The 12,440-nt window shown below is 35.5% G+C and overlaps 1 protein-coding gene across 2 annotated transcripts; it reads right to left on the bottom strand.

Annotated features, from left to right (window-relative positions):
- Positions 1-8,908, bottom strand: LOC109007084 (BRASSINOSTEROID INSENSITIVE 1-associated receptor kinase 1-like). Of its 2 annotated transcripts, XM_018986617.2 has the most exons (12): positions 8,427-8,908; positions 7,343-7,475; positions 7,174-7,245; positions 6,195-6,338; positions 4,568-4,639; positions 4,260-4,331; positions 4,089-4,168; positions 2,943-3,068; positions 2,518-2,859; positions 1,755-2,149; positions 385-734; positions 1-209 (listed from the first exon to the last, which is right to left on the bottom strand). In XM_018986617.2, exons 1-11 carry the CDS (start codon positions 8,521-8,523, stop codon positions 420-422), a joined length of 1,848 nt encoding a protein of 615 aa, XP_018842162.1. In that variant the 5' UTR covers positions 8,524-8,908; the 3' UTR covers positions 1-209; positions 385-419. The 2 variants fall into 2 exon arrangements, with proteins under 2 accessions (XP_018842162.1, XP_018842160.1); XM_018986615.2 differs by having other exon boundaries at positions 1-734; positions 8,427-8,907.
- Positions 8,909-12,440: the final 3,532 nt, after the last annotated feature.

The following is a 12,440-nucleotide window of genomic DNA, read 5'->3' as shown; positions in this document are numbered from 1 at the left end:
TGCACAGGATAAGCATCAATTACAGGGACGAGGTGAGTTTTAAGATTTTTGCTGTGAAAGCAATGTTGTGAGGAAAAATATATGAGTGGAATGATTCGTGTACAAGCTTAAATCAGTTTTGGATACATAAGATGACAAATGATGGTGCTTCCACGGCCCTTCCTGCCTGTTTCCTAGCACCTATTTTTTCACAATGCCATTTGGTAAACCTATAAAACACCACAACATCATCAACGCGACATTTAAATCGAGATGGACACTAAAAATGTTCGAGAGAAACAGAGACAGAGATAGACAAGCAAGGAATAGAAGAAAAATCATATGCACAAATCTGAAAAATTTCAGTCTCAGCTACAAAAGGGGACGGACTCCAAGAGAACTAACTTCATATGTATGCCAAGAATGGAACCATGAAAGTATCATCTAGGACCCGATAATTCATCCGGAGGGATGTGGGAAGCAGAGTCGATGATCCAACCGGCACTTGGGTGGGTGAAGTTATTTCCGTCCTGACGGTAAACTTCCTCCTTCTGCCACTCCTCCCATCTTTCTGCCAATCCATCACCTTCAAGCATTCTAACTACCTCCGACATCTTTGGTCGTTCCATTGGAGCCCCTAATGTGCAAAGTAAGGCTACTTGGATCAGCTGCTCCACCTCATCATCAATATAATTACCCTGCAGATCTGGATCGACCAATGTTTCTAACCTCTTATCTTTCAAAAGACCTTTCACCTGAATGATCATTACTAATGTCAGGTAATTCAAATAATCTCAGACCTTAACAAGAAAAAGGAGACTATTTGTTTAAATGGAGCTACCTGAGGAGGCTTACAAAGGAAACTATTCACACAAATACCACATAAGTCCGTCCATGCAGGATAATAGTATTCAGGAACACAGTGCTAATATGACATGTACTAGCTAAACAGGCATCGATAAAGTTAAACAAACTAAGCCACGACGTTGAGGACTATATAGCAGCATTGGTGTAACAAACAGCTACAGTATAGTCTCTCATTTTCATACTCTTTTCTCTCCCAGTTACAATATAATGAACCCATAAATCATTGGAAATAAATGGATATTTAGACACAAGCTTAAGAAGGATAGTGCATATTATCCTATAGTTCTCCATTTGAACAAACCCTTGGCTGTTGAAAAAGGAGTTTCCACTCAGCCATAATGGAGTCAACAGGGATGACAATAATGCTGTTATAACAAGGAACATTGCAATATAAACGATATTCTAACAAAAAATCATTCACTTAGCCAATCGTATCTGCATCTTTGCAAATTTTTTTCCCAAAAGAAAAAAACAACTATACTGCAAAAATTGTCACTTTCGGATATTCCGTTGTATCCAGATTAATCCCATACGTGTTTTGTTTTATAAGAAAAAACAGCCACTAGCAGTTTCAGTCTCATGTCATACTCAGTGCCACTCCTGCTTAACGGGCTTCTGGAGGTACTTGGATATGGTCCTACCCTTCAGCACTTTTGCATGAAGTGACCATTTTTGCGTTGGCATTTTGCTTTGAAGCCCAAAACTTTTACTATTACACAAGACAATAGCCCCTAGTTTCAGTCTCAAGTGAGTTTGTAGTCTCTTTACTGAACCAGTTGCAGCAAAAAGCTAGAATCTCTGGAAATCATCTAAGATCCCCAAAGGCCAAAGAATTACTCAGATAGCACAATCTTCAATAATATACCAATGACAAGCAAATATGTGATGTGAAGATCTGACTTACGTACCCAATCAAGTAGCATAACATCATCATCGTTTGCAAGCCGAGCGAGATCAAAAGCCCTTTGACCAGTTATCAGTTCAAGAAGCATGACCCCATACCCAAAAACATCAGTTTTCTCTGAAGATTTTCCTGTTGAGAGATACTCTGGGGCTATATGCCCAATGGTGCCACGTACAGCAGTGGTCACATGAGTATCTTTGTAATCCATAAGTTTAGCCAACCCAAAGTCTCCAACAACAGCTTCAAATTCTTCATCTAACAATATATTTGCAGCTTTTACATCACGGTGAATAATTTTAGGATCGCAATGATCATGCAAATAAGCAAGCCCCCTTGCAGATCCTAACGCAATACATTTCCGTTTGGGCCAATCAAGGGGGGGCTGAGATTCCGGACGTTCTGCATTATGCATATTATAACATCATGAGGAAAATTGAACATCATAAGACAACGGGCCACATAACAATGAAATTTCTATTTGGTATGTACCAGGTGTCTGAAATACAACTAGTATTATTCTTAAGCATGGACAATTTGTTTGGATGTAGAGTCCATAAGAAGTCCAAATTTAGAGACAACTCCGACAGACCCAACTAAAGGTACAATTGATTATTTCATTTTTTTCAGATTAGCTTGGACCGAAACTTATGTAGACTTTAAAATCTAATCATGATAACAAGTTAGTGTCAAACACAAAATTGGTACACTAAGGATATATAGAAGTAACGAACAAGGGTGTGATATAGAAAAATGGTTAACATGAGTACCTCTTAAACATGATGCTACACTTCCATTAGCCATAAAGGGGTATACAAGCAATCGTTCTGTTGGTGTCATACAAAAACCACGTAGACGAAGCAGATTACGATGCACAGCCATGCTAATCATTTCTACCTCTGTTTGGAACTGCAACTCCCCACCCTGGGTACGCTCCTCTTTAAGCCTTTTTACAGCCACTAGAGAACCGTCCGCCAAGCGTCCTTTGTAAACTTTACCAAATCCACCTCTTCCCAGAATGTTTTTATTGCTAAAGTTATCTGTTGCAACTTGCAGCTCACGCAAAGAAAACCTTTTAAGCTGGCCCAGATGAACTTCTGGATCTTCCTCAGCTGCAAAGATATAAAAAGAAAAAAATGCATCCAATGAAGCAACAAATCAATGTGGAACTGGAAAAAAGCATTGACTCACTAACCAGGTACATCAAAGAAATGATCCTGCGGCTTTCTTCGTCTCCACCAAGCAAGTGCAATTGCAGGGGCAGCAAAAAGCAGAGCAGCTCCAGCAGCAACTCCTCCAGCAATTGGTCCTGTGGCACTAGCTGAAACAATTCACCAATTTAATCAGATGGATAATCACTCTCTTATTACCTATCAAAAAATAATCACTCTCTTGTTTAAGGCCAGAACAAAACAGGAGACACAACCAATCACCACAATGACAAAGTGTTAAGTCCCTCCCTCCCTCCCTCCCTCCCTGCCTTCTTCTTAGGTCATGCTTTTTTGGGACACTGCAAACTAGAGTCATGAAAGGACTTTACAAGTGACTCTGATGGCATCATCCTGCTCTCTGTCTCCCCCTTCTACGTTGGGTGAAACAGCACAATGACAAAGTTGTGCTGTTTGAAGCCAGAACAAAACAGGAAACATAACTCACTAATCACCACCATGACAACGTGTTAAGTCCCTCCCTCTCCCTCCTCCCCCCCCGCCACACCCCAACCTCCTTCTTAGGTCATGCTTTTTTGGGACACTGCAAACTAGTCATGAAAGGACTTTACAAGTGACTTTGATGGCATCATCCTGATTTCTGTCTCCCCCTTCTACGTTGGGCGAAACACCATCATCAAATATTAATCTCCAAAAATCAAGTCTGATGCTACAACCAATGTCAACTTTCTCCTTCTCTTCATTGAGGAAGGAGCTGGGGGCCCGGGAGGGTGCAAATGGATGGTAAGATCTGGAAGATGGTTTTCAAGCTCCAGCAGACTTGAACTCAGAACTCAGATAAAGCCACAGTCAAAAGGTTGTAAAACAAAACAACCAATCTTTGGCTGAGGCATTAGATGCACATACAATCCATTTCCAAATAGTTGCTACCAAAGACGTTGGTTGCACATGAATCCTTCATGCTTTTGTTAAATCAAAACAAAAAGGAAGATAATTGGAAGTAGATAGATAGCAAAATCAGACAAGTTATACGTGACAATGTTGTGGAGCGAAAGAAGTAAGAAAATCTCGAATATATAAGGGAAATACTAGAAAGTGCTAAAAATGCAGCAGACACCATTATTAATCAATTAGAGTTCACAGTGACAATGAAAGCATCAATAACAACACACCCGGAGAAGAAGCTGGTGGTGTTTGAGGTATAGGAGAAGGTGGAGGAATTGAAGAATAATTGAGTAGATTATTTGCAAAACTGCAAAATGGAACAACAAAAGTCACCAAAGAATTTGGATCAGCAATCAAGAATGCTACCAAGGAAAATAGAAAAATGAAATGCAATTAACCTGATAGGAGTAAATAATGAAAAGGAACCATTAACAGGAATGTCTCCTGTTAGGCGGTTGTTTGACAGATCTCTGCATTTGAAATAGAATGAAGACAATGTCACATTTTTGTAATGTGCTTGATGCTGAGGAAACCAAAACATAAAATTTAAGGAAAATGCCCAAAGACACGAGCAACTTTATGGACAGAAGATCACGGACAGGCAAAATTATTACCGTTCATGTGCACTGTCCAAGAAATTGGCTGTGCATGTATCATGGCTCAAAAATTAATTGATCATAAGAAAATTAGACAAGATGGCACTCACAGGACTTGGAGTGACGTAACAGTCGTTAAACTTGCAGGAATTTTTCCGTTCAAGGTGTTGTTGTTGAGACGCCTAATTCACACAACAGAAACTGTCATTTTACAAAAAACCAAAACAATATTGCAGTAACAAAACAACCAAATAATCCGTCATTTATGTCAATGAGTACACAGAAAGCACACGCTGCTTCAATAAAAGAATAATCACGCTTAGTCATATGCTACATTCAGCTATGATTTTTTTATGAGTTACATCCGGCTATGACTTATAGGTGCAATCTGAATCTTAGCATTAATCTTTTTTCATTGATCATTTGAGACTGAAATAGTTAATGTGTAATGCGTGCAAGTGGAGGTGACAACAATAAACCATGTGGGCAAAGGAGAGCGGGAGCTAAACAACTCAGCTAAAAGGTTATATTTGAGTTTATAAAAAGCATCCACGGGTCAAAACATGACCCTTTCATTTGTGACTTTCCACCCTAGAGCTGCATACTAAATTAATGAGATGGATGAAGATCTTAAACAACTAATAGGAACCAAAGAAACAGAAATTTTCGTAGGTTTTTCCAAATTGTTTGCTAGGGTTTTTACTCAGATTCCAAGTTGAAGTAGATAAGAAATGAGAGAGAAAATTAGAAAGAGAAGAGATGTGAAAGGATGCCTAGTCTGAAAAAAGAACACTACAATAGGGTTCTCTTCATGCTCATGTATTATTCATAATAGCCTCACACAACGCAAATACATAAACATCCCCAAGTATTAAAATAATATTGTAATCATAATGTACTTATAAAAAAAATATATTGTAATCATAATGAAACTACCCAAGGAAAGCTCAAGCCATGTCTGTGCTTATTCCAAAGGGACTAGCCAATATTACAATTAGAGCCCTTTGGAATCATTATAATCTGCAAAAACTTTTCCCTCACTGGCAATGAGAAATCCCATTCACCACTCTCCCATACTAGCAGGTCACACATCAACTGGCCTTACCTCCTGCAATTTCTGGTTTAACCTGATACACCTAATGGACCATATTAAACATTGTAGGACTGCTTTATGTGCTATGCTATATCTAAAGCCTACTGAAGGAATAACATCTTGGGCACCACTGAATGATAAACATCAATAGCAATATATATATATACCGCTAGCACATGTTGCCTTTGGAGTTACAACATGTTTCACCTTTTTTAATTATTATTTCCTGCCATCAGAATGACATCACCATCAGAGAACCTCTGCTACAAAAAAAGGTATATGAATTTGGAATAAGAACCAGCAGTATGCCAGACAACTTTATTTCCAGTGAATAACTTTCAATACCTTATCTCATTTCATGTGTGTGTGTGTTTATGTTTTTAACACTACTACTATGCGAATAATTTATAATTAACAAAAGAAAATCTAACAAAAACTCAGGTAAATTTTCTTTCAAAATATAGTTGGAAGAAAAGCTACTATCTATATCCAATTAGCCATGTCTTAGCTCATCAGAATACCTGTTCTCAAGCAGGTGAGCCAAATAATTAACTAAGAAGTAAAAGCGTTGAAGAAAGATTTGAGCAGTAAATAAATATATATATACTGACTTGGACCATAAGAAGAAGGATAGGTGGTCATACAGAAATCGAAGTTTTGAAAGCCTGCCCAATGTGGGTGGAATGCCTCCATGTAAATTGTTCAAGTAAAGATCCAGGCTCACCAAGTTTGTCAAATTCCCAAGCTCCTCAGGAATAGTTCCACTTATATTATTACTATAAAGTTCCCTGTCATAACAAGATTATTAGAAGATCTGCAGAACAAGAAACGTAGATAAAAAATACATTTAACGTACCATCACCAAATTGCAAACAACTAATATTTACCATCCATAAATTTGTCATAATTGATATACAAAGAGTTGAATATTGAATGACGTAATCCACCATAGAACATAGAAACATCTACTCTGTGCGTGTATTTTTATCTGTAAGTCTTGAAAATTTAAAAAGCAGGTGAAAACGTGCAAACAACGGCATAAATACCACAAAAACATGCAAGCAGCTAGATCATCAACATACCAATGACTTGGCTTCTAGATGAATATCTATCACGGGAAAGCTCTACAATGTAGTGGTTTCTTAAAATACCTTCTATATAAACACTTTGTTAATAGGAAAGATGCAATACCAAGGGTACAACCCTAGTACAACGGAAGTATACAAGATGACCAACCCCCCCCCCCCCCCCCCCCAACCCCAAAAAAAAAAAAAAATAACACCTAAAAGTTAAAGGGCCCAAAATCTCCCTCCAGATTTAAGAAAAGCAAGCCATGACTGACATTCACTCCAGATAGTGTAAAAGAAGAAACTTCAACTTGAGTATGGTAATTCAGTCCCCTCGCTTATCAAAAAATTCACATCCATCAAACTTAATATATTCCTTCTCACCAGATACGCGACATGAAAGGTAAGCAAACCACCTTCCAGATTACCCCTCCCAACATGACAATAAATCAGCAACTGTATTGGGCCTAACCCGTGAATCCCCAAACAGCCCAGATAGCTATTTCATAGTGAAGAAGTAGATGATAGGCTATCTATGTGCTTGATTTAAACTTACAAGTATTGCAGGTTTTCAAGCTGACCAAGTTGTGAAACTAGCTGACCAGATAGATCTGCATTTCCAAGATCACTGTGTGGAACAGATACAGAAAAATACCATCACCATGTTTTTAATATTACCAGGTAAGAGTAACAGAAGATCCAAGTGGCAAGTCACATAAGCTTACACTCGTGTCACCATATTGTTGCTATCACACGTTACATGAAACCATGTGCAGGGATTCACAAGGGTAGGATCCCAACTTTGCAGAACATTATTAGGATCGGCTAAGTTGGTCTTCAATGCATTCAAGGCGTCACCTGTCATACATGAATTACAAAATCATTAGTTGCAAACACCAATCATGTCAATTAAGACATTAGAAACTGAGAGGGAAAACAAATAATATCCAAACTTCCTCAACAACATGAAGGGAGCTATCTTGTCATTGCAAACTGCCAGAACTGTCTTCTAGAAACATGCCATCAATTTATAACCATAATTTTTTCCGGTAGCCGGAAAACAAAATCTCTTTCAACTTTACCTCTTTCACACCCAAACGGGGACTTACGTAGTTCAGAACTACCAAAAATAGAACTAGAAAGGGTGTGTTGTGTTTAAATTGCAATTTTCTGGATACTATACTGCCTGAGTGGGACACTTAGGAGGGACCTGATCAAAATTCCCAAGCATCATGTACTTGTTAGCAATCACATACTCTCCCAGATAACACAGCCCGAATTGCTCAACTGAGGCTATGCACTGTATGCATAATAAGTTAAACCCTCTAGGTCACTGCACACAGTAGCCAGAGGGTTCTCCCCGAAATGCGTCGATAAAAGTATGGTGCAGTGAATAGTTACAGTCAACCCAAAAAATTTCAAGTCCCAAACTTCATATACCAACACATAAATCGCAAACCACGACGTTTCTTATGTGAGTGCGTGTGTGCGCGTGCGTGTTATCATAATTTTCCAACACCGAGATACAAATTGATTGAGAATTAAAGAGAGATGGTGAGATAAGATCACGGCTAACTGGGAATTAATATAAGTTCACAAGCTTCTTTTTTTATGCTTTGCAATGGATATTTGGGCAATTGAACGAATAGAACTCAGATTCCGCTGAACTAGAAATCAAATTTACCATACAGCATATGGAAACAACAAATTCCAAACACACCCAAATTGCAAGAACAGATACTGTATCCCAAACTAGCAAAAATCATCATAAAAGCATGAGAATGAGTATAAGTTCTCCCCAGCACACACCTTCCGCATTAGCAGAGACCTTTGATACGAAACCAAACACCAGAATTGACCAGAGATAAAAAGCGCAAACCGGAACCGAAAAATTCTGCCGCTCCATTATTTCTAATCCTAATTCAGAGCATAACTCTTCATTCTTTATCCCGAACCCCTTCAAGGATAGCTGGAACCAAAATAATTGCTTCAATTCCTCACGACTGCTCGAACCCGTTGACCGATCGGTTCGCTTGGCCTCGTCGTTGACCAAATCAGTTCCAAGCAACCACCGAATACACTTGCAAGAGAGAGAAACACTGCGAAATCCAAATCCTGGGAATGTTTTCCTTCTTCTTTTGCTTTGAAACGAATAAGAGCTTTGTTTTGTATGGGATCCAGGAAAAGGAATTGGGGAGGAATAGATTAGAGTTTGATTCGGTACCGAAAAAGAAATGCATGCAGACTGCAGAGTCACAAAAGAACATGGAATTTTCAAACATACAGTTCAGCGCAGGGCCAGGTTAGCTTATAGTCAAATTCAACGTTACGAAATTTCTTCTCTTTTATATTTTTTAGTAACTTTTTTCCTTACAAAATAATCGTCAAAATATCAATTCGTTTATATTATTTTATGAACAAATTATAATCCTAGCACTTTAAAGTGTATAATATAATTAATATTAATCAAGTCAATAATTTTTTATGATTTAATAAAATGTGTATATTAATATAATAATAATAATATTTTATAAATTTTACTATGCATCAATTAATATTCATTCTCGCACTTTTCATGTTGTTAACTTTTTTTATATTTTTTATAAAATATAAAATGTGTATAATAAATAAATAATAATGAATGATGATAAAAAATATTCTATTCACGAAAGTAACTTTGAGGAATGAGGGAATAATTCAGAAGATCCAAAGTCTTTTTGATAAATATATATATATATATATTTATATATATTGTATTTAACTCTTTACACGCTATTCTGGATTAACTCGAGCACTAACTCCACACGTCAATAAGTGACATCCATTACAGTAATTGATTTTTTTTTTATAATTAATCAATATAAATAAATACATCGTATTTTATTAATAAAAATTATATTCTCAAATCAATATATAGAGCATACCAAATAAAATACTTGCAATATATAATTTGATTTAAAAAATAAATTTTAAAATTAAAATGTTACAATTTAAATTATATAAATAGTATGTTTATAATAACTCATTATCAATAGTCTACTATGCTAATAAGATTTTAGAGATTAAAGCTCCTCTCAAATTCTTACTTAAGAGTCTCAAGAGGAAAAAAATAGACACGTTTATTATTGAGTCGTGCAGTATTTATTGCTTATTTAATGTTATCCAGAATATTTATATGGATATCAATAAATATCGAGATATATGAAGTCTTAAACCACACCTTCTCACATGATTAACATGCGATTTGTTTTTTTTATTTAAATATACATATATTTAAACATTAAGATAAAATGATAAATTAAATGTTGATTATGTGAAAATGTGTGGTGTAAGTATTTTATATAGAATTTCTCATAAATGCCATATTGTCCATCTCTCTCCACTTCAATTAATTTTGGAGTAATGTCATTCATCATTCTCTCATCATCTTATGATTGGATATTAAATGACTGGAGATTATTTATTATATTTTACTTGTGAACCTATCATTAAATGCCACATCACGAGATGATGAAAGTTGAGATGATAAATAGATTTTTTTCTTAATTTTGATAGGTTAGATTACAAAAACTAGTCTTATTATTTAAACCATAACACCCCAAAACAGGCACAGACGAATATATTAATTTAGCTATTTTTATAAATGAACAGTGTTACATCGATATATTGGCCAACGGTATTTTGAGTGCAAAACATTACAAAATGGAGTTAAACGGAAGGCGTTGCGAAGCTGGGTATAGACACCGAGGAAACGTGGAACGGGTCAAAGACGGAGGGCACGCACGCACGCACCCGACAGCGCTGTCCCCACCACACCCTCCGTAGGAAGAAACTTTGCTATGTCCTCTTTTAATTAAAGAAAGAAACAAAGGGATATGTTGGTGAAGAGTGTTCGGTTCTAATCTTACCCCCACCCCAATTTAGTCAACTCAATCATACCTCTTTCTAATCATCCTTTGAAAGTCACATTTCGTGGCTTTACTTCTTTGTACCTTATCATTTATTCAAGGAACCAAAAAAAAAAAAAAAAACTATACAGTACATTTTAAAGAGTCATTTTTTCTTTAAAAAATATTAAAAATTAATAAAGATAAAAAAAATATATATCTACAACATTATCAGTGGATATTTATTTAGAAGCAGAGTAGAATTAATTGAGGCCATGTTTGGATACAGAAAGACTCTTAATTCATTTTATCTCATTTCATCTTATTATTATAATTTTTTTAAATTTTCATACAAAATATAATAAATAATTCAATTTTTTTAAATCTCAAAATAGTAATAATAAAAATATTTTATTTAATTCATCTAAAATTATCACATCTCATTATTCAAACGAGTCTAAACCATAGAAATTGATAAACCCACTTGGTACAGTAGGTAAAATTTTTTTGAATGGAGGCAAAGATAATAAATAACTCATAAAAACTGAGTATACTTGAGGTGACCACAAACATCACATGTTAGGGTGGATAAGAATATTGATTTTTGGCTTTGGAAGTCAATCAACTATCCCCTAAAATGTGGAAAGCAAGACTACTACTTTGTTGTTGGGACCCAAAAGTTAGGCTCGTCCATCCATTTTTTAACTATTTTGGGCCAGAAATCTGAATGAGGTCCAAAAATGTGGCCGTAGGCTTTAATCATCGTAGCTGGCCCCCCAAGGCCATGTGAATGCTGCCATGCCCATGAGCTATGCAAGTCCAGCAGGGCCTAGCCGTTCTGGGTTCTAATTCGGCGTAGGTTCATGGCAGTGGATTGTTGAGGCTGGTCGCTGGAAAAGGGCCACATGGGCTGAGACAAAATGGGGCTCAACCAGAGACATCCAAATAAGGTGAATTCACGTCATAGTATTATCCTTAACTTTATTAGAGTGAATTCCACTTAATTTTGTTATCTAAATAACTTTTTTTATATTATCCTTAACTTTATTAGGGTGAATTCCACTTAATTTTGTTATCTAAATAGCTTTTTTATATTATCCTTAAATATAATACTTGAATATTGTGAACTCCATTATTAATTATAGAGTAAAGCTAGGCTACCACTGACCGTTGGGCGTGTCGCTAGATAAAATTGATGCTTTTTATTTTATATTTTTTTAATATTTTTAAACATTTAAATATATATATCAATATACTAATAATCATTTCCTTAATCAGTAAATAAAAAAATTAAATACATAAACAGTCAAAATAAAGGAATAAAATGAGAAGGCAAAGTAGCATTATTCTTAATTATAACAGGTACTCATATTATGCATGTATATCTCCAAATTATATAAAATAAAATCCTGAAGAAATTGTTAAGAATATTGAGGCTCAGTTTGGATTGCAAAATCCTTCCATCTCATTTAATTGCTTCTCATCTTAATATTCAAACACCACGAACATAAATACTTTTTAATTTTCAATATTCAAATTTTTCATATAATCATTACCTAATCATAACAACTTTATCAGATTTCTAAACAAAACAAAAAAAATTATTCAAAGTTTTTAAATCATAAAATAAAAATTATATTAAAAAAATACATTCTAACAATATTTTTATTCAACTTTTTATCTATATTTTTTCAGAATTTTAATAAAACATCTTAATCAAACAATTTTATTATTATTTACATATTATCTCATCTCACTATTTAAACGAAGCCTAAATTTAGATTCAATTATTTGCAAACTAAAAGATATCATAGAATCATCTTACGTGGACTTGTCTTAAGAGATGCGAGTTATAAAAAGGTCCCCGGTCCCGTTTAAGCTAAAAAAAAAGAGGGGGGCATGAGATGTTATCCGTGGAATAAAGTAGGATGGATAT

Source organism: Juglans regia, chromosome 13, assembly GCF_001411555.2.
Source record: "Juglans regia cultivar Chandler chromosome 13, Walnut 2.0, whole genome shotgun sequence".
Lineage (NCBI taxonomy): Eukaryota > Viridiplantae > Streptophyta > Magnoliopsida > Fagales > Juglandaceae > Juglans > Juglans regia.
The sequence above is the reverse complement of the archived record's forward strand: the minus strand, read 5'-3'. Positions and strand labels throughout refer to the sequence as shown.